General features: G+C 42.4%; 1 protein-coding gene across 1 annotated transcript; it reads right to left on the bottom strand.

Annotated features, from left to right (window-relative positions):
* Window positions 1-3,232: 3,232 nt before the first annotated feature.
* On the bottom strand, window positions 3,233-23,998 carry CPA2 (carboxypeptidase A2). Its single transcript, XM_029233677.1, is given in 16 exon segments — window positions 3,233-3,420; window positions 9,714-9,791; window positions 11,287-11,293; window positions 11,822-12,020; window positions 13,587-13,682; window positions 14,823-14,849; window positions 14,851-14,877; window positions 14,879-14,916; window positions 16,632-16,730; window positions 18,586-18,687; window positions 20,396-20,410; window positions 20,412-20,495; window positions 21,104-21,238; window positions 21,946-22,027; window positions 23,933-23,967; window positions 23,969-23,998. Coding segments are annotated over 16 exon segments (1,242 nt in total).
* Window positions 23,999-27,395: the final 3,397 nt, after the last annotated feature.

Raw genomic sequence — 27,395 nt, 5'->3', positions numbered from 1 at the left:
GTCCCAAGGGTGTCAGTCATAGAGTGGCTGAGTCAAGCTGTATTTATAAGGAGTCTGAGGCAGTCTCATGTCCTCAAAAATGCTAATATGACTCCCAAGCACCCTTGAAACTCTGACAGTACATCAGATGCCTCTTTCATTCCTTTTGAGTGATAAAAGCCAAGCCTCTTGATTTACAAGGTCAGGAACTTGCTCCTCAGGCTGGAAAAGTCTGTGCTAAGGGTGCTATAATGCTCATCACTTGGTATTTAAATAGTGTCTTTTGGGTAAATACGCAAGTCCCATAGTGCTGGATAGAATTTATACTGATAGAGGAGGCCAGATTATAAACCTGAGATGAAGTTACCTCTAGAGTAAAAATAAATAAATAAAGACTATCAAAGAAACCCCAAGCCAGCTCCAAGACCACACACTTAACACACTTGACAAGCCCTTCTCTGGTGACAGCAGATCATGATGAAAGTTTGTGGCTTCTGTTATGAATCTGACACCTAATTCTTATGACTCCACTAAAAAGGCAGAAATATATGAGGTAAGTGGTATAGGAGGAATGTGTTTGTCTGAATAAATTATCAGTTTTCCTTGAAATCTGAGCTAAAGGTAAGGTTTAATGGTATTATTAATAATAAGACTTTCTTGCATTTACTAGATTCTGAGTCTGGTGTCCTTTCCACCAAGTCACAGCAGAACAAATGGAAGACACTCATGACCTCCATGACTTCTTCAAGGACTCTGGGGCCTTTCAGTCTGTCCTAGGTGCCCCAAATCCCACAAGCCTCTCCCACCCTACTGTCCCCCACCATCTTCATACTTTCTGCACTTTCTCAAGGGGAGTAGATTCAACCAAGGGTCATGGTTGAGAGTGTTAAAGAGATGTTATTACAACTGTAAGGAAGACTTTATTCAAGATACAATAGGAGAGAGTAATTGTGTTCAACTTCAAATACGTAAAGATGGCAGAGCAAGGGGATCAGTGGATGGAAAACTGTTAAGAGGAGACATCAGGGTAGGGGGGATTCTTGCTTAACTGACCTAACAAATTATTGCTAAAGGCAGGCCAAGGACTTAGACATCAATGGTGGAGGATGAGGAACTCAATCAGATGTCAAGGATTGGGGGATTACTTAGCAGGAGTCTTTGCTAAGACTGACTTAGGGCCCAAGGACAAGGCTAGTAGAAAAGAGAGTTCAGGGAAGCCTGTCCAAGGTTTGGTCAAGAAGAGTCTTTGTCAGGAGCTGTGGAGCTGGGGGCCTCTATCGGGGCTCTTTTGTCCTTCCAACACTGGAAGTGAACTCCTAGGCCCACCTTGGTCTTCTTGGGCATCAAGGTCCCCCACCAGTGTCTGGCAGGTGCCCTAGTTGTGGGGAGAAATGTACTCCGTGTCTTCCCACACTGCCATCTTGACTCCATCCCCCCCAGTCTTCTAGTAGGGTACCATACCATCCTTTCACCAGCCTTTGGTGGGCTGGGCTGTACTTCACTATGATAGATTTCAGCTTTGAAATTAGTAAAAAGAGAAGCTGAGACCTGAATCTGCAAGAAATGTGAACTAAAGAATCAAGTACCCAGAATTCTAGGCAAGCTGAAATTCACTTCCCACCCTTTTCTTGAGGGAAAAGCCATCAACATGAAGAAAATATAAATCTCTAATGGAAGCCAATGTCTAAAGAGAAATTGTATGGAATCTGAGACCCAGACTTGATGGGGCAGCCTGGAGGAAGGAGCGTCATTGGTTTGCGTCTCCACTAGTTTTTCTGATGCAGCATACCAGAAACAGAAAAGCAGAAGGTAACATGCAACCAGAGGATACAGCACCTAGCATGATACTTAGCACAATGCAGTTGCTTAATTAGTATTTACTGAATAAATAAACACGAAAGTCCCCTTCTAGCTCTAAGATGCTACTCTATTAAGATGAACGAACTGACACATGCCACAACATGGGTGAATCTCGAAAACATTTGCTAAGTGAAATAAGCCAGTCACAAAAGGACAAATACTATATGATTCCATTTATATATGGTACCTAGAACAGGCAAATTCATAGAGACAGAAAGAGCACAGAATTACCATGGGCTAGAAAGAGGGAGAACAGGGACTTATTGCTTAAGGGGTACAGAGTTTCAGTTTGGGACGGTGGAAAATTTCTGGAGATGGATGGTGATGACTGCACAACACTGTGAATGTACTTAGTGCCACTGAATTATACACTCAAAATGGTTAAAATCGTTTTATGGTATGTATATTTCACGACAATTTTGTTTTTAATTTTTAAAGGATGTTGGTAGCATTTTGCTTAAAATGGGATTAAAAGATAAAGGGGTACAGCTCAGTGTTGCTGTGTTTAAGGGCAACATAAATCAAAGATATAATGCTCCTATATCAGGATTAGAAAAAGGAATAATCAGGGGCTTCCCTGGTGGCTCAGTGGTTAAGAAGCCACCTGCCAATGCAGGGTACACGGGTTCGAGCCCTGGTCCGGGAAGATCTCACATGCCGCAGAGCGACTAAGTCTGTGCGTCACAACTACTGATGCTGCGCTCTAGAGTCCGTGAGCCACAACTACTGAAGCCTGCGCACCTAGAGCCCGTGCTCCACGACAAGAGAAGCCACCTCAATGAGAAGCCCGTGCACCGCAATGAAGAGTAGCCCCTGCTCGCCGCAACTCGAGAAAGCCCACGCGCAGCAACGAAAACCCAATGCAGCCAAAAATAAATAAATAAAATAAATAAGTTTAAGGAAAAAGTTACAAATCTTTAAAAAAAAAAAAAGAAAAGAAAAAGGAATAATCACAATGCAGGAGCTTCCCTGGTGGTGCAGTGGTTAAGAATCCGCCTGCCAATGCAGGGGACACAGGTTTGAGCCCTGGTCCGGGAAGATCCCACATGCTGCGGAGCAACTAAGCCCATGCAACACAACTACTGAGCCTGTGTTCTAGAGCCTGTGAGCCACAACTACTGAGCCTGCGTGCCACAACTACTGAAGCCCGTGAGCCTAGAGCCCGTGCTCCGCAACAAGAGAAGCCACTGCAATGAGAAGCCCACGCACCATAACAAAGAGCAGCCCCCACTCACTGCAGCTAGAGAAAGCCCACGCACAGCACCAAAGACCCAATGCAGACAAAATAAACAAATAAATAAATAATAAATTTATTTTAAAAAATAAATAAATAATCACAGCCCAACTTTGCTTCAAACCAAAGAGCTTTTAATGGTGTTTATTCCCAAGAGCCTTAATAGGGGTGGTCTCACACATGCTCCATGACTGTCTTCAAGCCAAACCAGGTCTCTTTCACTGTGGGTAAGATCTGATTGGCCAGCAGAAGGAACTCATATCGATCTGTGTCTCCCAGTTCAAATTCAAATGATTATTTGATTCCAGAGTCATAAGACCAGTCAATGCTTCCTCCACTGGCTTGGTCTGAAGGGCAAATGAGAATAAAATCTGGTTATACTATTCCCACTGGCCTCTCACAGCTATGTAACCTCTATATTAAGTTCCACCACTATCAAAAATAAGTCAGGCCCCTATCTGCATGGACCTTGAGAACAGGGATAGCTTAGTAGAGGGCCATGCTTATGAAAAAATACAAGATTAATTTGAAAAGCAAAAGGTGTTACTCAAATGGACACTATACTTAGCCTTCCTTTGGTGTTCTTAGGAGCCTCTGGCTTCACCCACCCATTTGGAATCCTGCCTGCTCTCCTACTGGCATCTTCTACAGCTTAGGGAGGCTACACCACTTCCTTCTTCAGTTGGGTGCTAGGTGTAAACATTGTTTCCTCTGGTGGGAGAGAAGGGATTACAAATAGAGGAAGAGATTTGGTCCCTGCTCTCAGGGGACTTTCAGTATAAGGATGGAACAGGCTTTGCTCTGATAACAAATAATATGCCCAGCACCTATATGTGTGAGTAAAACCAACAATGTGCACCTGTGTAATATGTGGCCACTTACGTGACAAATGATAAAGGAAGGTAGCATTAGCCTACAAAGACTTCTGATAATCATGACTCAGAAGAGCTAAGCAATAGGTCGGCTCTGAGGCCCATCCAAGGGAGGGCAGGTAGAGGTCAAATGGAGTCACCTAATCCCTAAGAATGGGGCCGAGCAAAGGGGAAGACCAGGGAGGTTATACCAGGGAAAAGTAGGACTAGTGGTTAATATTGGGAATTAACACTATGAACTCGTGTGTCTTGTGTCTTTGCCTTCACCCACAGCAGCAGTAGTAGCACCTGGTAAATAACAAACACCAAATGGCTGCTGACTTGAACTGAATTTTCCTGGGTACCAAAATTACTAACTTATACCTTTGGTGTGGTCACATGACACAGATGATCCCACTAAGAGGTCCACAGTGGACTGGCTTCAGATTGAATCCTGATTCTGCAAATCATTATTTGGGTGACCTAAGACAGTCACTTATCTGAATCCCAAACGCTTCTTCTGTCAAATAAGGATAATATTACTACTTACTTCAAAGGGCAGTGAGAATTAAATAGGATAATATAATGTTCATGATTCGATCAATTGTTGAGTGCTTATTAAATGTGTTAGACGTTATGCTAAATTGGTTTATTTAATCCTCACCTGTGTCACAAGTAGATATTAGTATTAGTCCCATTTTACAGATGAGGAAATCTCAGAGAGATTAAGTGAAGGAGATGGGATAATGTATGTAGAATAGGCATTCAGTAAATGTCAGTTGTGATTATAATCATCATTATCAATAAATGACTAAGATCCCATCCGAAAAGTTGGACCACATTAAGGATCAGAGGTATCTGGAGGAGAGTAGTTCACCAGGAAACTAACAAGCAACATTTATATAGTGCCTTCGAGTTAGTGAACTCTTTTATTCTACATTCTATCTTTAGAGCTTCTCAACAACCCATTTCATAGATGAAAAAACCAAGGGAACCTGGTTTGAGTGACCGGGCTTGAGTGACCTGCCCAAGGTTACTTGGTTCCAAAGTGATGTAACTATAACTCAAACCCAGACCTCTCTCCCCAAGGTCTGTGTTTTATTTCCCCCTGAGAAAGACTCAAGTAACAACTTCTGGACCAAACACCTGTTGTGATGCAGCTCCTTATAGACCTTTCCAGATGAGAAACTGCCCAGAAAATGTCTCACCCACCACAGACGTCCAGCCATGTCTTGGGTGGAGCGAAGCAGGTATTCAGCCCAGAGCTGCATACCAATCAGGGGCAAGAGGCAAAAAGTACTTAACTGGGACTCGTTCTTAGAGGCAGTGCTTGTCCAAGCTGGAATGAGGCCAGAATCAAGGATAACAGAGTCAGCTCTGGACAGAGATGCAGCAAGAACTTGATTAACCATTAATGGTCACATTACAAAAGATCAGACAGCAAACCCTATACTTGTCTGACATTTCAACATCTGTGACTTTACCAAAAAAACATACTAAATGTAGGCCTTTCAAGGTCTACAGTACTTGTAAATACCTCAGAAAAGGAAGGTGGAAAACTAGATTCCTTGTAATAAAATGGCTGAGACCCCATGTATGTGTCTCAGGGGCAAATTATGCCATTCTGCTGACATTCTGAACTCCAGCCTCCACTCAGAGGTGGCCAACCAGAGAAAACATGCATTCCTGAGCCTCAAGTGGCCATAATGGCCTTCTACCCCACTGCCACCACTCAGGGGGCCCTCCTCCCTGGAGGTTCCCCCACCAAAGGGGAGGACAATCCCACATGGAACACAGTTAAAAAGGTCTGGGCAACTGTAAGATCAGTCTTCCCAGAGAATAGCCTAAAAAATATGTAGATAGAGCTCCAAAGCTGTTCATTGCATTTGACTTGGGAATCGCCTAAAAGGAAAAGAAGTTTGTGCCAATATGTTCATAGTAGCACTATTTAGCAAAAAGTTGAAACAATCCAAAGGCCCAATAACTGGGATATAGCAGTATAATTGAATAACAAATACCTAGAGCGGAAATAACATAAAACTATGTAGGAAATGTACAATGGAATACTACTCAGCTATAAAAAAAGAATGAAATAATGTAATTTGCAGCAACATGGATGGACCTAGAGATTATATACCAAATGAAGTCAGAAAGATATACCATATGATAGCACTTATATGTGGAATCTAAAGTATGACACAAATGAACTTATCTATGAAACAGAAACACACTCACAGACATAGAGAACAGACTTGTGGTTGCCAAGGGGGATGGGAGAGGGATGGATTGGGAGTTTGGGATCAGCAGATGCAAACTATTATATAGAGAATGGATAAACAACAGGTACTACTGTATAGCACAGGGAACTATATTCAATATCCTGTGATAAACCATAATGGAAAAGAATATGAAAAAGAATATATATATGTATAACTGAATCACTTTGTTATACAGTAGAAGTTAATACAACATTGTAAATCGATTATACTTCAATAAAATAAATTTTGGGGCTTCCCTGGTGGTGCAGTGGTTGAGAGTCCTCCTGCTGATGCAGGGGACACGGGTTCGTGCCCCGGTCCAGGAAGATCCCACATGCCGCGGAGCGGCTGGGCCCGTGAGCCATGGCCGCTGAGCCTGCGCGTCCGGAGCCTGTGCTCCGCAACGGGAGAGGCCACAACAGTGAGAGGCCCGCGTACCACAAAAAAAATAAATAAATAAAATAAATTTTTTAAAGAACTATATGGGAAATGATGTTACATGAAAAAAAGCTAAACGCAGACATTGATTACAACTAGATAATATATTTGTGTTCAATGACAAAACATTAATGAAATTGAAACTGATAATAAAGTAAAATCATTATTAGACTCTTTTTTCTATGAAGTTTTAAAAATACATCATAATAGCAAAAAAGAAAGAGAGAAAGAAAGAAAACCATAATCTGGAAAAAAAGAGAAACTTTCATGCTCTGAAATATTACTAAATCCGTAGTTTTGGGATTTCCATTAAGTGTTCTAGATATGGTGAGTAAACTATTACTCCTCTGCTCTCCAAGACTCCCATTAAGAAAACCATGACTGGGACCTCCCTGGTGGCACAGTGGTTAGGAATCCACCTGCCAACGCAGGGGACCCAGGTTTTATCCCTAGTCCGGGAAGATCCCACATGCCGTGGAGCAACTAAGCCCATGCACCACAACTACTGAGCCCACATGCCACAACTACTGAAGGCTGCGCGTCCTAGAGCCTGTGTTCCACAACAAGAGAAGCCTCCGCAATGAGAAGCCCGCACACTGCAAGGAAGAGTAGCACCCGCTCACCACAACTAGAGAAAGCCCACATGCAGCAACGAAGACCCAACGCAACCAAAAATAAAATAAATTTTTTTAAAAAATCAAGTATGCTTTAAAAAAAAAAAGAAAAGAAAAGAAAACCATTACTAACAAGTGTGCTCTCCCTCAGATTCCCACCATCACCCTCTTACAGATAGAGCTATGTCAGTGTCCCCAGCATGTCGGCACACTCTCCTCTTGTTCAAGCCTGATCTGCCCACCTCTGCTTATCCCTTTCTTGCCCCTATTCTCCCCCTCTTTGGAACAGCACTGCCTTGGTCATTTCTTCTCTCTCCTATATCTTCCACCTCTCCCTCTCTAATGTTCCTTTTCCCACAGTCAATAAACAAATCTCTTATCTCAAAAACAAAACCCTCCATTCCTCTCTCTCCTTCCCTTCTCATCCATGCTCCTCTGAAGAGTAGTCTACTCACTGGGCCTCCCCTTCTCCCATCCCACGTACTCCTCCAGTAACCCTCACTCTTCTGAAACTGCTCTGGTTACGGTCACCATAAGCTAGTAATGAAAACCCAATGGTAAATGTTCTGTCCTTTTCACATTTGACCTTTTTGTGACCTTTTTGTCATTGTTAACCACTGCCTCCTTCCTAACAATTGCTCCTTCCCTGGTTTCTGAAATGCAAGGTTTTTGGCCTCTCTGCCCAGCCCTGCTGCCATGCCCTCCATCATTGCTAACCACTTCTGCTGCTTAACATCTTACTCCCCTCCTCTGTCCAGGGCTTTTCCCACTTCAGATGACCTCCTTGCTCTCCTGTTCCAACCACCTTCCCTGTGTCAACTACCCTTAAATCTCTCTCTCTGCAGAATCCCAGGGGTATACAGCCCAAAGCCTACAGGACATCTCCACTTGAAAACACCACACTTATCTCAACCTCAGTATGTCTAGAGCTGAACTCATCTTTCCAACCCCACCCCTCCTTCACCTTCCTGGATGTCTCCCTCAGTTAATGGCACCATTCAATGACCATCAGTGAGAAACTCTCCACTTCTGATAAACGACAAAAAACTTTTGACTTTACCTTGTAAATGTCGCCCTTCATTCCTCACTGGCACTGCTGTAGTGTGAGCCATCATCTCTCCTCTGAACTCTTCCTGCTCTTCTTGTGGGATGTTCCTACTTCTAGTCCATCATCACCACATCCTCCATGTTGCTGCTAATGTGTTTTATCTAAAACACAATGCCTCAGTGCACTCGCTGCCCTGCTGAAAACGCTCCAATGGCTTCCAGAATCCTTTGGGTTAAAACCTAAATTCTTTAATATGGCACACAAAAACTTGAACTCCCCGACTCTTGTTACCACTTTCATTCCTTCTTGTAGTTCACAGAGCCCATCATGCAGTTTCACACAGCTGTGCCTTTGCATGTGCTGTTAATGAGCCAGATTGTCCCATTCCTCTTCCCCTTCTCTAGCCTTCAAAATCCTGCCCTCTTCCTAGATGAAATCAAATCCCCCCAACTTTCTAATACTTTTGTACCATGTATAGCCTACTATTGCACATATCATACTAAAGTTTTTCTTCCCATTCATCTCCCATATTAAACAGTGAGTTCTCTGTGGGCTCATTATGTCTCCAGTACTTGGAGACAGGTATATAATCATATACAATGATTAGCACATAATATATGCTCAATAAAAGCGTGTGTTTTAGGCACAGTGGGTGCCTACAAAAGTCATTTGTTTCCAAAGGATCCATGGGCATGGGAGCACTAGGGAACTCCTGGGCATTCAACTGTGGGGTCCTGAGTTTCTGGCTTTGTCCATAACAAAGTGAGGGGATTCCTTTGGAGGACTAAGAATCTGCATGTGGGTGCATTAGGATTTCCAACAGCGCTGCAGTCATTTCTTGTTCTTATCTCGATTTACTATGGGAGAGAGGAGCATCGGGAAGTCTGACAGCAGGCTCCCAAGCTTTATACCTGCCATTGCCATTACTCCTGACTTGTCCTCCTCTTTGTTTTCCCAAGCTCTGCATGGACAAATGGCTGCAACAGGGTCTATCCACTGAAACCTCTGGGTCCTCTTAAGAGTTGCACCCATTCTGTCCCCACATACAGTCCATGGGTTTACTTAGGGCGTGAGCCTCTCTTAGTCAAGAAATGGGTAATTAATAAAAGTGGTAACTTAGGTCAGAGTCTTGATAAATGCCCATTTTCAGGCAAAGAAATTCCACATAATGAGAGTGAGCCATAAGGATCAGGACAAGCAGAGCAGAAAACACACAACTCAAATATTTAGGAAGTTCTTTGCTCTAAATACCACATAGTAAGTATATCATGGAGGAGATCTAGCCTCGCCGAAGAAAACTGTGTAAGTTTGGGTTCCCTGCATTTTTAAGGCCTACTCGTTTCATGTCAGAGCATTTAAAGGCTTTGACCCCAAATCACATGGTGCCTGCTATCTTAGTGGGTCATTTGTAAAAACACGTTAGATACTTACAGATGACTGAGCAGACAGGTCCCATTTTGTACTTGGTGCTGTGCAGGCTTGTCAGAGACTGGGCAGCCTTTTGGGCCACTTCATTTTAGAGTGAGAGAACCAAGGAAAGGTGGATAGATAGTGCTTGTCTCTTGGAAGAACAGATGCCCAGTTGCAGAATGTAGAATGGGACAGTCTGATGAACTGGACTCTGGTTAATTAAGCACAACACCCTTTTTGTTTCAACCATTTTCACTGGGAAGTAAGCACAAGTTCACTTCTGTTGGCTCTGAAAATACAACAGACCCTCGTTGTTTATTTGATCTTTCAGGTTCTTGCAATAAATACACCAGGGTCATTATTTTGCCACCAGCTCTCCTTGTTCAGGAGTGTGGATGGAAATAGGGTGGGAGTAAGGGGCTAAAGAGAATGTGTACTGACTCAAGGATGTATCCAGGAAGTTGGTTTTCTTTTTTAAACTAGATCCCTACATTGGCTTATTTCCCTATGATTGTCTCTTTTTCCAAGAAGTAGAGCTCAGCAAAGTATTTTCCATTATTTGAGGGTTCCAATTTTGACTGATTGAGGCTTTACTGTCCTTGCTAGGGATAAATGTAAGGTCTTGAACTTGGGTCCAGGAAAACGACTGTACAATTACCAGATGGGGGAAACCTGGCTCAGCAGAATACTCAGAGAGCCTGGGGGTTTCGGCTGTCAATGAGCCCAACATGAGTCAACGGCACGACGCCACTGCCAAAAAGCTAATGTGACCCTCAACTGCATAAGCTGGATGAGGGCAGTTACGGTCATGCTCTGCGCTATGCTTGTTAACCCCACAACGCGAGTTTTACATTCACTTCTGGGAGCTGCCCTTGAAGAACACAGACAAATCAAAGCATATTCGTAAAATAGCAACCAGAAGGGTGAGGGAAGTTGGGGACATATTCTGAGGGCTTGAAGGGACGGGGGTACTTAGCAAGGATAAGGAAAAACCTAGGAGAAGCAGGTTACTATCTTCAAGTAATTAATGAATTTGTCTCTCAAAGGGAAATAAACTTACTCTCTGGAGCAAGACGATAAACCAGGGCTGGTATGTGAAAACCATAAGCAGAAGGCTTGAGCTCAAACAATGAAATCTGCCCCAACATGGAAAAGGCTCCCTTGGAGGCAGGGAGCTATCCAATCATAGGCTGGATGACTATATGGTAGAGATTTAAGCACCAGGTTTAGGTAATGTAAGGTTATCTAGAGCTACTAAAAGTACCTTTGATATTCAACTCTGACATTCTCTCTCCCTTGATTCAACCTTTAGTGATAATATTCACCATCAAAACCCTGAAAACTGCCTTACAGGGGCTAAAATGCAACTGATAAGATGAAAGATACACCTGAATTTGAATAATCTATTCCATTTCTGCTAGCTGCTGACAACAATCTACTTGAAAGTAAACTGACCAAAAGGTCCCATCTCAGGGTTTATCTCTAATATATGGGTTTCAAAAACCAAGCCTAAAAGCCAAACTGGAAATATTTGCACATTCTCTTCAGCTGGGGTAGCACTTGCTCAATTATAAGCAGCCCCCTGAGATGTCACCATCTGACTTAAGGCTGCCACCAGTTTGCTCATTCCTGAAACAGGAAAGACGATGGAGGGTATCAAGTGATACCTTAGGGAAGTGTTTTATGCCCAGCATACACCAGTGCAGCATGATGACGGATCACAGAGCCAAAGACACCAGGAAGGTATAAGGCAAAGAGCTGAGAGGCAGCATTGCTTAGCATAGAGCAACTGACTACAGATCCAAGAGCTTCAGGTCCAAATCCAAGTGATTATTTCCTAAGCAACAGAAAACACATCCTGGGAATTTATAGTCGAATCAGGCTCCTGCTCACCTAGATAAAGGCAACAATAATTTCATGAACTCTATTTCCCAAGGAAATTTAATTTAGGCAAGTCTTTCAAACCTTTGCCTGTGTCACAATCTTCTCAGTGGTTGGACATATTATGTCTCATTCATGTTTGTAACCTGTCACAAGTATACCGCCATCTCAATACCTATCTTTGTGACTGAAACTTATTTGTCCACACCATGGATGTTTGTATCTGAAATGAAGTTTCAGAAACTTACGAGCTCATCAAATTTATGTGACTCGGCACATGTATACCCATAGGGGAACATCAGCAGCTGGGAATAGCTGTGGAAGGTAATGAAGGCCGTGACTTTTCCAGGACTCTTGATAAAGTCCACTATGGATTTCACTTCAACTTCAGAGTTGGCACTGGGTCTATGGTATGAGTCAGAGCAAGGGTTGTTGCTGGCTCCAGGTTGTGATGGGATGCAGAAGATGCCAAGTGAGAACAGTGAGCTTTAAGGAGACAGTGTATGGAGGCAGTTACCATGCATCACTTCAGTTCCTCCTCTGGAAATCAGAGCAAGATTGTCATTGTGTTAGATTGAATTACTACCTAAACACACAGTCAGGAGACCTAACTCAAGAGATTCTGGACACATCTCTCTTCTTTAAAAACATGGCTCCTCTATATGGCAGAAAGAACTATCAAATTAAATCATCTTCTCTCTGTGGGAGTTGTTGGAAGAAAAGCTAGATTTAATATTATAGATGGAATTCCTGCATTGGGTGGGAGTTCAGCAAGCTCATTTTCTGGGATTTCTTCCAATTCTTAGAGCCCAAGAGTAGAAGATTCTATGCATCTGTACTTCTAAGTCACAAAGCCACAAATGCAAGGAACCTCTGATACCCTTTCTGTGGTGAGGAAGTCACAATTACTTTTGACAAAAAGGCTACCTTTGGCCTCATTTTCTCAGCTACTGGAGTTACTCATGACCACTGAAGTGGGTCCACTGTGGCCTGGCCAGGGCTCTGAATGCTAGAGAAACTCTGAAGGGACAGGTAGAGGCTGGGACTCCACAGAGTCTCTAAATGATATGGACAAAGTATATATACAACCTATCACCTCATTTGGAGATTATTTAATAAGAACAACAAGCCAGGAAAAATTTTGACTTTGAATTGCTGGACATTGTTCAGTATTTTGGATCTGATGCTTTGATTTTTTTCTTTCCTACACTAAAAAAAAAAAGAATTTGTAAAAGCGATGAATGAAGTTGCCACTCATCCATATCCTGTCAGTGTATCCTTTCTTGGTTCAATGATTCTCATTAATTCATCTGTCTTTCAAGTCTTTAGTGATTGCCTTCTATGTGCCAGACACTATGCTAGGTGTTAGGAACACTACAGTGGAAAAGACAGTTTCTAATGTTACTGCTATCATACCTAATGAGGAAAAACCAAATACATTTTAACTCTGTGATTAGAGAAACATAAGGGGTTTTAACTGGTGCCTGAAAGCAAAAAGGAGCCCCCCAACCAGCCTGGCACTGGACCCCGAAAAATTAGAGCTGTAAGTCAACAAAGGCAGAGCAGGAAGCAAGTATTTTCTCTTTGAATCTATTTTGAAAATCAATTTCTTAATCTTATTCGTACTTCATTTTAGTTTTCTTTCTCGAAGCATCCATAGATGATGTAATGCTTCTCCTGTGACTAGATCCCAACCCCCTCTAGTGGTTGGTTCAGGGCTTCCCGGCGCTTCCCGCCACCACACAAAGTCTTGCTCTGGAAGCTCAGAAGCTGAGCCGGGATACAGCTTATGGGAAAACCAAGATGTGAGACAAAATATATTAAATGCTCCTCAGAGCTCAGTGACAGCACTGTGTGCCTGTGAAGGGAATTTAGTGAAGTGTTTTTCAAATAGGTTTTTAAATAGCTTCAATCCTGAATGGGCTTAGCAGGCTGACAGCACTGCAAAGCCATGCAAATAGCTATCTGGCCAGACAACATCTGACTATCCCTGGGGGAAAGTCCCCATGCTCACCTCCAAAACCCACATCCCAGTTCCGGTTAGGATCAACACCAACACTGAGGCTTCCAGATACCTTGAACCGGGTCTTCTGCCACATACGATTCTTTAAAATCCAACGGAAAGAAAATACAGAAAAAAAAAAAAAGACGGTCATTCAGTCCAATGAGAAGTTTCCTTTAGAATTTTGTTAATTTCTCCCAATCCCTCACGGGAAGGCCCTTTTGGAATTGCACTCATTTCCCTTGCCCACAGACTTGACCGGTAGTCCTCACACAGGGTTCTGCTTGGAGCTTCTCGGCCATCTCACCGAGGCAAGAAGTAAATAAGCCCTCATCTCCTCCAATGAATACCTGCCAAACCATGTTCCGTAGAACCACAGTCCTCTCAAATGTTAATACAATAACAACAAAAAACAAAAATTAAAAAACAAAAAAATAGTGGGGAGAGCCCGAGGGTTCTGTGATAGAATATTTTGGGAAAATAACAGGGTTAAATTGGCTAATTTACTTCAGAATTTCTAAAGGTTTTTTTTAATGTTTTAATGTTTTTTATGAAGCTCCAAGAGAGGCATACAGTGGGCAGTATTTCCCAAACTTGACTGTGGAACCCTTTATTCATAGGGTATCTCATGAGATGAGTACTACTATTTCTACAAGTTCCTTCTGAACACACGTTGAAAAATGCTATCGTAGTCTGCTCTCTTCAAAAATAAACTTGAAGCTCTGATTCATTCTGAATATACATGGGGTCACAGTTGCCATAATGGTGTTCTGTAATGAGATTTTTAAAGAAAAAAAAACTGCATAACTTGTTTTTGTGATATAACAGAGGATTTCTTCTACAGATTGTAAGTAAAATGCCAGATGCATTGTACTGCCTACCTAAATCCTACAGCAATCTAATTGTCAGCAGGTAACATCCGCCTCCTCTTTTCTATCAGTCCTACCATCAAAACACAGGGATAATTGGAACAAATCTCCTAGGTGACTCACAGTGAACACTGAACTCTAATAGCCCAGCCTAACAGCTGAAATGGGCTCTGACCAAGGCAATATGGAAAGACATCATGTGTTGGAAAATGAAATGATTGTAAACATCACTATATGCCTCAATTCAGGGCCACTACTGAGAGATGAGGCATTCCATTTAGGGTAAATCAAGAACAGAAAATCACTTTTGTTTTGTTTTGAAGTTCCTACACATCTCCTTAAATTCTTGTTGAAGAGAAAAAGTCCAGGCTTCCTTTGGTTTGAGAGAACACTTAGCCATCAGAGCAGCAGGAAGATGTCCATCATATCCAATCAAAGTGATGGATGGGTCATTTCCATAATCAGAGGCAAGCTGAGCAGAGACAACATATATGTCAATCTCACACTCCCCTTTCACCAGGGAACAGAGGAGAGAATATTAAGGCAATGTGTTTTTTCCAAACATAAACTAACACTGCTGGTCAGTGAGAGTCTTCCAGGACTACAGCCCAATCTCCTATTAACGTGTTTAATATGCCAGTGTCGATACTTTTATTTCCAATCAGAATAATTTACTTATATTAAATAAAAATCAGGTATCACTTATCCATTCTCTCTCAAAAGCAGAATTCTTCCAATTAATTTTAGTGAGGCATTTTGCAATGGTGGGCAACTGTGTTTGTGGCTCAGAGGGATCTATGAACCAAAGAAATCTTTTCAGTTTCCTTAATCACCACACAGGCTATACCTTCTCAAAACGACCAACATCAGATTACTTAATTATGCAGAGACTTCTCTAAAGACCCAGAGAACCAGTTAAATTCCATTTGGGGAATTACATTTCTACTTGTGATCAATTGCAGTAGAGTTGAGGTTTCTGCTGGATTAAAATTTATTCATTTCCTGTGCTCAGCCATCCTAAGGCATTATTATTCAACTGTTAAATATCCATTTCATAATACCCTAAAGGTAACTGCATTTTAATTGAAGGGAAAAATGTATCAGCCGGTATGCATGTGGTTGCACATGCTTGAATGATCTGATGTGGATTGATTTCCTTTGCTCATGAATTAACATTCTGATTTATAGCATGTCATTTTTGAATTACTTAAGAAATACCAGACTAGGTCACACCCAGCACGGTGTCCTGACTCTAATTCCAACGAACATGTGGAAGAGACATATCGCTACACCCTAACTTTAAGTGAGATTTGAAAATTTTTCAGAACAACCGAAAAATCTTCAACGAGTTTGTTCCACTTTGTATCTGTAGGTCAAAGTAAACTCTTCTAGCCCATTTATATTCTCTATCTAAGCTCCTTTTGTGATTTTATAGATCTCTAGTACATCGTGCCACAGCCCTAGGAGCTCCAGGCAGCAAAGCAATGTTCTCTAATCTGTTCTTATGCTGAATCTGACCCTTGGTGTCCTTACTTGCCACCCTCTTAATCTCTTTTAGCTCACTATCTTTTTTTTTTAATTTATTTCATTTATTATTTTTGCCTGCATTGAGTCTTCGTTGCTGTGCATGGGCTTTCTCTAGTTGCGGCGAGCAGGGGCTACTCTTCGTTGCAGTGCACGGGCTTCTTATTGCAGTGCACGGGCTTCTTATTGCAGTGGCTTCTCTTGTTGCAGAGCACGGGCTCCAGACACGCGGGCTTTAGTAGTTGTGGTACGCAGGCTCAGTAGTTGTGCCTTGCGGGCTCTAGAGCACACGCTCAGTAGTTGTGGTGCGCGGGCTTAGTTGCTCCACGGCATGTGGGATCTTCCCAGGCCAGGGATTGAACCCGTGTCCCTGAACTAGCAGGTGGATTCTTAATGACTGCGCCACCAAGGAAGCCCATAGCTCTCACTATCTTTTAACAGAGCACGCAGTGGCCAGCAGGTTGGGGGAGTACGGAGGTACACGCCAGGGTGCTGGGTGGAGCAATACCAAATTAGGTTTGAATGGGTCTGTTTCCTGACTGTGTGACAAGAGAAGGACTTGGGATGAGAGCGTCAGCCATAGGACCACAGGGATTGCTGTGAGGTTAGCTGGGGCCTGACCCCAGAAAGACAAAATAAATGGGGAATTTGGAGCAAAATGACCTTATTTGCAGTTCACAGTGCAGTAGCTTGTGTAACCTACTCACCGGCATGGATCCCAGCCTCTAGCCAGATAGCCAGCTTGTCTCCTCCCGTGCTGAACTGCAAAACAAGTGTGGAAATGTGAATGGCTCCACCACCACACACCCCTTGTCTGTTCCTCTTTCTGTACTTGATGTGGTTGAGAAGGAGGAGGTGTAGACAGTGATGCTGTCAATTAACTTTTCATTTAACGTAGGGTTTTTTTGTCCCTTTCCTTTAATATAAACTTAAATACAGGCTAACAAGAAGGGCATCATTTGATGTTTGTAAAAAATCATTGCAGGTAACGTGATGACATGAAAATATGTTCATCATATGCCATAAATTTTTAAAAATAGATTACCAAATAGTATGATACCATTTTTATTTCTTAAAAGGCTAGCTCATGTGTATGTATATATATGTACACACACAAACATAGGAGAAAAAGGGAGGGGGAAAAGAAAAGAGAGGAAAAAATAGAAAGATACACAACAAAATGTTAATAGCTATCAATCCCATAGTTGTGAAATTAGTAAAATAGGGATGTTTTTCATTTTTTGTTTCTCTGTTCTCCATTTTTTGCAATGATTGTGTTATTTTTGTAATAAAAATGCTTGTGGTAATCTTTTGAGTCCTTCATAAAAACAGGATGGTAGGGTCTGGAAGTCCTTTCCAGAGTTTAAATTTTATGATCTAAGGGACTCAGTTTTATTTGGAACAGTGGCTTTGCCAATTGAATCAGTAAATGGGGAGGAAAAGATTATTTTTGCACCATCAACTTCTATCTTCCTGCAGCATTCTAAACATCACAGATAAGGTAAATGAGAAATGTAAATCCCTGCTAAAAATTACTTTTCAAGCGTTTTGAGAGTTTTAGTTTAAAGTGTTTCATGCTTTTTCCTCCAAAGAGCTCACATAGGGAACTTTGGAAAACAAATAACATTCTCAACCACGAACCACCGAAACACCAGGGAGAAGGAAAGTCCAGGAAAATCCAAGGGGGAGGAGAATCTGGGGTTTCCTGACCCAACTGTAGGAGAAACAGGGAAAAGGAAATCAAAAGAAAAGAAGGTAGTAAATATGAGCAAATGTGCCGCGGTGTCATAAAGTAGGCAAACCACTCCTCCCAGGCCCGCTTCCGGAGAACCGCTCTGGAGAAATCCATCCGTCCCAGTGAGTCCGTTGGTCCGCAGCCATAATGTTTCCAAATTTAGCAGGTAGTTGTGACATTATCTTCCTCCCCACCCTTAACAAACTCTTTCTAGGAAATCTGGGGAAATACTTTTCACTCTTTTGCAAGGCAAGGTGAAAAAGCTTGAAATTATCAGCACTAACTGTTGTCAGCGTGTACAGGTTGAAGTAAAACCATAACCTTTTTCCGGCTAGCAAGTAAAAAATGCCTGCGTTTCAGGGCATTTGCCTTTGCCATTTGGTTGCCCATCATTCTGCACACCACAAGAACTGTTTTGGTTTTAAATGAGGCTCCAGCAAGTACCTGGAACTTTTATCTTTTTCTTTTTTTTTTAAAAAACAAAAACAAAAGAAACGAGTAAAAGAAAAACAAGGCACAGCACGGCTACCTTGATTAATTACAGAATACCTCCTCCTTCCCAGCTCACCCAGGGGCCCGAACCACCTCCCCCTTCCTCTGTTCCTATTGGTGCATACGCCTGTTTCCCTGAGAGCAAATCTATCAAGAGGAGAACATTAATTCACTCCTGCAGGCCTGCGTCAGCTCGCGCAATAAAAAGAAGAAGAAAGGGAGGTGGGGGAAGCAGGGAGGTGGATAGTCAAAACCAGCAAGGACTGGTTAGGAGGAGAGGAAAAAAAAAAAAAGACACAGCTCTGCAGGCAGAGACTGTACTGACGGCCCGCCTGAAGACCGGGATTCTAGAAGCATCGAGAGGAAAAAATCATCACTGCACCTGTGTACCTTGAGCTCGTTCATGGGCCGGTGTTTGAAAGAATAGACAATGTTCATTTTGCTCACTAGACCAGGGTGCTCAGCAACGAGGTTATCCATTTCTCAGGAAATCTGAAATGTTTAAGATGAAGAAATACACATTTGCAAATGAATAATCTGGTGCATCCATTAGTGACTTTTCTCTCTCCTCCATTTCCATTCCCTCAGAGAATGGAGAGGGCCACGCGGCAGATGCTGTGGGACTGGGGACGCTGGAATCAAAGCTAAGAGATGATGAATCACTGGGCATCCGTAGGGGCTGGGAAAAGGGAAGCCATTTTGTGGCAGCGGAGCCGGCTCTTTCCAGTTTTGTGCTTCAAACGAAATAGCACTGCTTTGGTTTCCCTGTGGCTTGCCTCAAGCCAGCTCTGAGGTGGAACTTCCCCAGCCAGAAAGCATCTTCCCCTCACTAGCAGAGGAACACAAATGGTAGTGGCACCAAAAAAAGAAAAGGTGGATTTAGAAGCAGACGCTGCAAAACGCAGCCGGGTTGGTTCAGGCCGGGGCATCGGGGTGCCTGCCTCAGAGGCACTTCTGCCACAAGCCACTTCGGCTCCTATTTGCAGGGCTGATTGCAATCCTGTACAGCTGGGGCACCCAAACTGTGTCCATTACTGGGATTGAGACATGTCTGGGCATGTCTGGAGAGTGATCGGCATGAAAACGGCTCCTCCAGCTGTTGCCAGCATTTGGTCTCCGTAGGACGTGGACAGCAATTTGTGAGGCCAGGCAAAGGAGAGAGCGCATCCTGTTTCGGCTACTCCCTTTTCTCCCTCACTCTCTGTACTGGTCCACAGTCCGTACTCTGAAACCCTTTAGGGACCATACATATTTCAAATTAAGATTTGTGTGTGTGTGTGCGCAATTTTAAAAAGAAAAATACATTTTACACATGTGGCAGTGCTCCATACTCAAGCACATTAATATTTCTGGCAGTAAAATAAGTGAGTAGCAAGTCAGTTCAGGTCAGATTTTGCCCCTAAATGAGTTTAGTTCGGGTCAGGGTTTGCCACCAAATAAATGCAGGGGGAAAATTGTTTTCTAAGTTCTCTGCATTTTAGAATTGCTGATTTAGGGAATCAGCACCTACCAGACAATCTCCTCTCTGGCTCTTTCCTGCTCCTCCACCTCTCTCCTTAACCCCCAACCCCCATCTCCTCATCCCCTCCCCCACCCTCCCAAATCAGTTAGTGCAAGCAGACACCTGTACCCCCCCCAAGAAAAGCTATGTGTCACAAAGAGGCAGATGTAGCACTGTCCAGGTGATCCAGGTGAAGGAAGGGGCATTCTTCACACCAACAAAACTCAGGAAAGATAGCAGAGAAATTGCACAAGACTTTGCTGCCATGAGGTCTAGGAGAATTTGGCAGGTTGGGAGACTCCACCGTTGGCTGGAAGTCAGTGGTATCAAGTTTCCCCTGATTCCATCATCAGTGGTAGCCATAAAGCACAGCTCTCAGATGGCTTGTGGGTGGCACAGGTCAGAAATCAGCCAGGGGACCTCGAGGGGAGACTGTGAGCATTAGAGGCTGTCTTGTGCTCACTTAAGCCACTCCTGGACACTTCTAAATAATGCAGTGGCTACTGGGATGGGCAGGTGGGCTTCAGGTCCTAACTTAAGGCAGTGACACTGATACTGGCTGTGAAATCCTAGGGAAATTTGGAGAAGTTAGGAAATAGTATGAGAATAATTTCCATTAAATCACCAAGTGGAAGTATAGGCCTTGTTATCAGAGGAAAGCATGGCCCATTTCTCTGATGTTCATTTTGAAACACCTACCTCTTCCAAGGTATAGATAAGCCTCAAAGTTCAAAGTTGAAGTTAACATTCTGTTCTCTTCTCTGAGTAACATTTCTTCATTCTCCTTGTCCAAGAGAACCTAAGATAAATCAGTCACACCTATGATTAGTTTATAGCAATGCATTTGAATCTACAGTTGTGAGGGAAGTGGTGACATTCAGGCCCCAATCCCAAGCATTCTCCTTTCTGTCCTATAGGCTTTGGGGTCATGCCTTTCCCTTATTCTGGCAGCACTCTGAAAGGGGATGGGGCATTAATGAGACTTCGGGCCAGACAGATGCTGCAAATACAGGATGACAGTCAGTCCTGTGGCTGTGTTATGGCTCATTCTCCCTTTCTGGGAACCCAGGGTCAGAGGTAACCTCCAATTAAAAAGTAAATGAGTAACAACTTATATTTGCCTACTTTGACTCACACTCTTCAGTTTGCCCTTTGTATTTCATACCAGAGACTCTTTTTTGCCCTTTCCATTACATTTTTTTATTACCATATCCACTTGTACCAAATGCAAAAAAGAGAGGGATAGAACCTTCCTACCCACTGCAGGGGTAGTCCAGACTTCAGGAAGGCCCTAGTGGTACCCACAGGTCCCTTCCCTGGCAGAGGGTACCCAAAGATAAAAGAGGATGGACCTTCAGTTCATATGGACCAGCAAGCCTCTGGAAGAGTGGGCTGTGGGATAATTACTTGAACGTCTTCAATCACAATGGAATAAGCAATTCCCTCGGACTTTAAGGAAACTTCGACTGCCTGGATGCTGACAAAGGGAACTCAGACATGGATTGTCTCTCCTGGGATGGTGGGTGATTTCCAGAAATCAAGCTGAAAGGGATAAAAGGCCAAGGCAAGGACTGGGTCATTCCAGGGAAATGGACAGCTCAGCGTGGATAGATTACAAGAAATCAATTCGTTATCTATTTTACCTCAAGCCTCCAAGACTAGAATCGTTGTGGAATTGCTATGATGTTGCAAGAAGTGTTTTTAAATGTCCAAGCATCAGCATATGTGTTATATGGTTTTCCCCGCATATGGTTAAATATTAAAACTGGAAGAAGGTAAAGATTATTTAAAACTATGGCAGTTTTTTTAACAGTTGACATTCAGGTGATCCAAATCATTTCATAACAGAATACTAATACTATAAATTATTTAGGAGGGAAATAATGCATTAAAGTTATTCAATAATTTTTCAAAATAACTTTCACATTTGATTTCTCTTTTTGTTCTTACAAAACATCTGTGAGATAGAAGAATGGTATATTTATCCTCATTATACTGAATGGGAGAGAAGTCAGTATGACATTGGGCAAGTCACCTACCTTCTCTGAGATGCAGAAGGTAGATGACTTGCCCAATGTCATACAGTTGGGACTAGAGCCCAGGAGTTCTGGATCCCAGCTCCATGAGTGAGCATTCCATACTTCTCATCAGAGAAGACAAGATACAACCCAAAGGAAGAGATCTTAGTCATCGTGTCTAACTGTGGAGTATTCACTCTGGGAAACAGAAGCCCCCTCCAGGACAGATACCTGAAGATGTTCTTCAGCCTCCAATTCCACCAGAGTTTTTATTTGTTCTTCATTCCTTGGTGTGATCTCAAGAACTTGGTCTCTAAAAAATATTACCCACAGACATGACCTTAAAAACAAAACCTAGACACTGTTTCCTGTTGCTTTCTGCTCCTGTTAGTCTCCGCACATAAGAGGTTAATGCAGCAGTCAGTAATCTCTTTGACAATCAAGAAATTAATAAATAGTATACTGACCCACATCCCCAGAATGAGGAGTTGATAGAATGGCTTTACTTCCCCCAAGGAAATGTTATCTAAATAATAATTAAGAGCTGTACCTAATCCTAGCAGGAACTTTGCCAGTAAAGTTACCTTTCCTTTAGCTAATGATTATCAAGTAACACCTGCTGCTCATAAAGCATCGGCTTTTAAAACTTGTCTGTTCCTGTTTTTCAGAAATAAGTTTTTAAAAGGTAGAATAATTAATTTGGTGCTTATAAGTGCTCAAAAGAGGAATCAAATTTACATCTGGGTAGACCTAGGGTGTTTTTGTTGTTAACTGAAATGTATCAGAGTTCCATCTCCAAACCCCATTCATGTGGCCCAAACTTGGGGTATTGCTAGGGACAATTGAAACCCAGACAAATCATGGTGTGTGTATGTGTCTCTCTCTCTACACACACACACGCACACACACAATGAGTAATAAAGGATATCAAGGACTCCTTGGCAGCAAAGAGAAGTTGCAAAACAAGCAAACAAATATCCTTTAAAAAAAGTTCAGTAGTAGAGCTGGATTTCTTATAGCCCTTCCTTGGTGACAGAGGTTTTTCCTCTCTCCCTTTCTTTGAGTAGGCTGACTTCCTGAATCACCACCCTGCCCATTTATGCAGTGGGGAAGGGATTGGTACAAAGAGCCATAATAAGGGACCAGAACCCAGACCCTCTGAAATCAAGTATCATCCAATTTCCAGTGAACTCCAGTGGAATATATAAGTGATAGAATATGAGCTCTTCAAGTCTCTTCTGCCTCCCAGTATCCATTGGCCATAGATGGTCTGAAAAATCTTCCATTTGAGTCTCATTCCTTTTGGTTAATGTATAGACTCCCAGAAGTCCTCCTTTAAAATGGGAAGGCACTGGGAAAAGTAATACATTGGGCTAATATTTCCTGGTGTGTGTTCTAAGGAATAACAGCCCTTTGAGTTGTCCAGCATAAATAAATAAATAAATAAATAAATGTGGGGAGGAGTTTGAGGATCAAAAAAAGGATAGTTGCAGCAACCTAGATCCCCTCTTATAGGTTTACAATATACACTAATTTAGTAAAAGTTCCTAGAAATTCTATAGTTTGTTTAACTCTCTGATTCCCAAATTTATTTGCTCATCCACTTTTTTGGGCCAAATTTATTTGGCCACTTCATTAGTTCCCTGGAATACTCTTCAAGAAATGCTGTCTAAAGCTCTTCATAGAATCTTGAAACCAAAGTACTTTGGAGCAAAGATGGATCCTACAAAGCCATGAGAGTTGGATTTGGGCTGAAGTCTGCAGCTCTGGTCCTCCCACTTCATGAGGTCCCACTGCCTAGACACTAGATCTGAAGATGGGAGGACTTAAGGTGACATGGAGGATGAAGTCCGGAAAGGTAGGGAGGTGGATGGGAGTGTAACCCAGCACTTACTGAGATGACACAGAGACAAATGACCAAACAGCTTTATTTTCACTGATGTCTGTCATCCCCACATTCTGATCATCAGAGGGGAAAAAGATTAAGGACAGAGAGAAATTGGGTGCATGTGCTCTGTTTTCACTTTTTTTTTTTCCTTTAAATTCATTCATCTCTTTTTTTATCACTCATTCCTATTATTTCCACTACCCCCTCTCCAAATCTAAAAGAACTCTGAAAATGCTGAACGCTTACACTCATTATTCTGCAACAATCCAGTGAGATATTCTGTGAATCAGGTAAGCAAAATTCAAATAGGCATCAGAAAGCATAACTTACCCCAAAGATGTTTCTCCACAGTAGATATGCCCCCAAAAGGACACCAAAAAACAGGATCAATCGCATAGTCAAGGATCTTCCAAGAGTCCAGAATTCAGTGTCACTCCTGAACTTTATTTATAGGGACCACGGCTGAGGCTGACCTGTTGGCAGTCTAAGAACTCAACTAAATTCCCACATGGTAAAATTCCCACCTGCATGTCAAATTCTCAAGACTGTAGACACCCACCTGTGTGATATCACCAATCCATACATTTTACATTCTTTCAATGAGATAACAAACTTTGATGGAAAGAGAACAAAATTGCTAGAGCATACCAAGGGCAAATCATGCATTTATGATTTAGAACATAAAGTGCCACTAACTCTGACCAGTGACAGAAGCCAGATTAATAGACCTAGAGGTTAAAGTCTTTCCTGGGTCTCTGACAGAAAAAGGGCACAGCATTTATAGTAATTACTCAGGCATCCTGTCTATCACATTCCATTAGTTGCCTCATTTGTTTATTTTTATAATGTTTACCCTGACACACTGCAATCACTTAGTCCATATCTGCTGTATCTCCCTGTAGATATGACCTGTTCCAGTCCTCACACTATATTAAAACAAAACAGAAGGCCTTTTTTTTTTTTTGCAATACCCGGGCCTCTCACTGTTGTGGCCTCTCCCGTTACGGAGCACAGGCTCCAGACACACAGGCTCAGCGGCCATGGTTCATGGGCCCAGCCGCTCCGCGGCACGTGGGATCTTTGCGGACCGGGGCACGAACCCGTGTCCCCTGCATCGGCAGGCAGACTCTCAACCACTGCGCCACCAGGGAAGCCCACAGAAGGCCTTTTAATATTCAATTTTGAACTGTTTCTAAAGTGATCCATCTGCACTTGTACCAAATTGATGTCCGTTTCTGTGCTTTTTCCCAAAATGAAAATGTCTTTCTAATTATGACAATGAAATTGCTTGTTACAGAAAGTTTGGATTAAAAGGAAGTGTTTTATTTAATCACCAATAATTCCTCCACCCAAAGAAAACCATTTGGAGTATATCTTTCCAAACTTCTTTCAATGTTTTAGAGCTTTTTCTTAAACAAAGATTAGACCATAACATATATTCTGATTTTTAAACAAAGGTTTTTTTAAACAAAGGCAACCTTTCCTGGTTTATAAACATACATCTACATTGATCTGACTTTGCTCTTCATTGCAAAAGGAGAAGATACACCATTCTATTTTTAGGATTCATATTTTTATTATATTTTAGTCTTCACACACACTATATTCAGCCTAGCAAGTATCAACCAACAGACACAAGGAAATTTTCATCTGTCCTCTTGTAACCGAAAGTGGGGTCCAGCTGCTCGCTGCTCAAAAGCCAATAAAGAGGCCAGGTTTATGGAAAGGAAAGTTTGCTTTATTTTGGATGCCTACAACTGTTGGGGGAGTGAGGGAAGGGCAGACATCTGTCCAAAGGCCTACTCCGACAATCAGGGGGCAAGAGATTTTATAGGCGGAGAGAGGGGTCTGCATGCAGAAACAGCACAGTCAGCTCTGACCGTCATCTTGAAATTGGTCATGAGGTGGTCTGACCAGCATCATCTTGATTGTTTCAAGTATAGTTGGTCTTCAGTTCCAGGGTCTGTTTGTTCCCATTTCCTTGAGGCCAGTTCTTGGAATCGTGGCAGCTTATGTCATGGCTACAGCCTGGTCATCACGTAGTTAACTTCTTCCACCTGGCGGGGCTTTCAGTGTCTGTAAGACAGCTCACAGGATAGGGCTCAGGATATTATCTATAGCCCTTGAGAAAGAACTAAAGGTCCTTGACTATGCTTAATGACTAAACTACTATTATTTGGTCTCCTTTGACTATTTTCCTTTGTTTCTGCATGTTCTCACTTCTCTGATTAAACTTATTTTTTGGCTAAAGTTTTTCCACAGACAAAAGGCAGGCAGAGGACCTGGGGGACAAAGACCAAAGGGTCCTGCTCCGTTTCACTCAGTGTCAAATTCTTTATCTGCACACGCCCTAAATCCCTGGGTTAGAATTTTCAAGTACCTACTTTACGGGTGTTTCTGTTTTTTTCATTCTCTTGGGTGTTGGGGAGAAGAAAGAAACCAAGAGGCAGAGACCATAATTCATCCTCATGTCCCCAGCACCTATCAAGTAGACAGTAGTCATATGAATTGAAATTAACATACTTCTGGAGAGGGCCTGTGCACAGAGACAAAGACCCAACACAGCCAAAAATAAATAAATAAAATAATTTTTTAGAAAAAAGAAAGAAAGAAATTAAGGTACTTGCAGAATCAGTAAAAGCTTCTTGGAAAAGACAGACAGATAGGATTTGCTGAGGAGAGTATGGATTTCTGGTGGTTTGGAAACATGAGAAAGGTAGAGAACTGGGGGGAAATGGTACACGATAGAGTTGGGAGGAAATTTGCCCCACTTGGGCAGACCTGACCCTGGGCATGGTGGAGAAGGTAGAATATGAAAAGAAGATACGAGAAGGTGATAGAGGGCCTCACAGTTCAAGCAGAAGACTTTACACCTGATGAAAGGAGCAAATGTAGAGCCTCAGAAGGTTTCTGAGCTGGTAAGTGACTGCAGTCTTGAGAATGGTGAATCATGCACAACCGATGCTTTAAGCAGGAAGCCAAGCAAGGAGCTTCCTGGAGAAATCCAGATTTTTAAACGATGCATCTGGACTGGGTGGTGGCTGGGAATGCATGAGAAGGGCTCCAAGAGGCATTTCAGTGGAAGAATCAGAGTCCCTGGTAAGTGACTGGTGCCTGACTGGGCATAGGAGAAGTCAGGAAAAGGGTATATACCAGTGGGTTGGAAAGGAGGGGCAGATAGCCACCTCCACAGCAGCCTCTGAGCATTTCCTCACCCAATTGTCACAGTGTGTGAAGTTCCACTGTAGGAATTTGTTTTATCTCCCTTACAATATGCTTTCAAAGAGGAATTTTTGCTGAGAGTTACTACCCAACGAGTTGAGTTCACTGTAAGTGTTAGGGACATGACAGCTCTCTTCTCTTCCTGAAAAAGATAGTGGGGATGAGCCTAGAGCCACATTGGGGATCCAACTGAAGCTCAGACCCCTTGCTCCTGAACCTCGGGCATTCCAAAAATGAGTGAGGACTCAAGGATGATGCCTGAGATGAACAAAATGAACATTTCCTGGAATGGATGAAATCAGTAACTTTTTTTTAATGAATAGAAGAAGTTGGAGGAGGAGAAAGCACAAGCCTTAGTAGGAAGCTGTAGGGAAAACTCCAGAAATCACTGTTGTTTCTCTCTGCTACTGACAATATAAACAGATGCTTATCAGAATAGAGTATCATCCTTTCTACTGCCTCATCATTCTGAAAGCTGGATAAAATAAGTTTTTTTAGATAGCTATATCGAGATATACATGACATACAATAAACTGCATATACTTAAAATATGCCATTTGAAAAGCTTTGA

This window comes from Monodon monoceros, unplaced genomic scaffold (assembly GCF_005190385.1).
Source record: "Monodon monoceros isolate NGI ecotype Baffin Bay Population unplaced genomic scaffold, NGI_Narwhal_1 Super_Scaffold_2, whole genome shotgun sequence".
Classification (NCBI taxonomy): Eukaryota; Metazoa; Chordata; class Mammalia; order Artiodactyla; family Monodontidae; genus Monodon; species Monodon monoceros.
The sequence above is the reverse complement of the archived record's forward strand: the minus strand, read 5'-3'. Positions and strand labels throughout refer to the sequence as shown.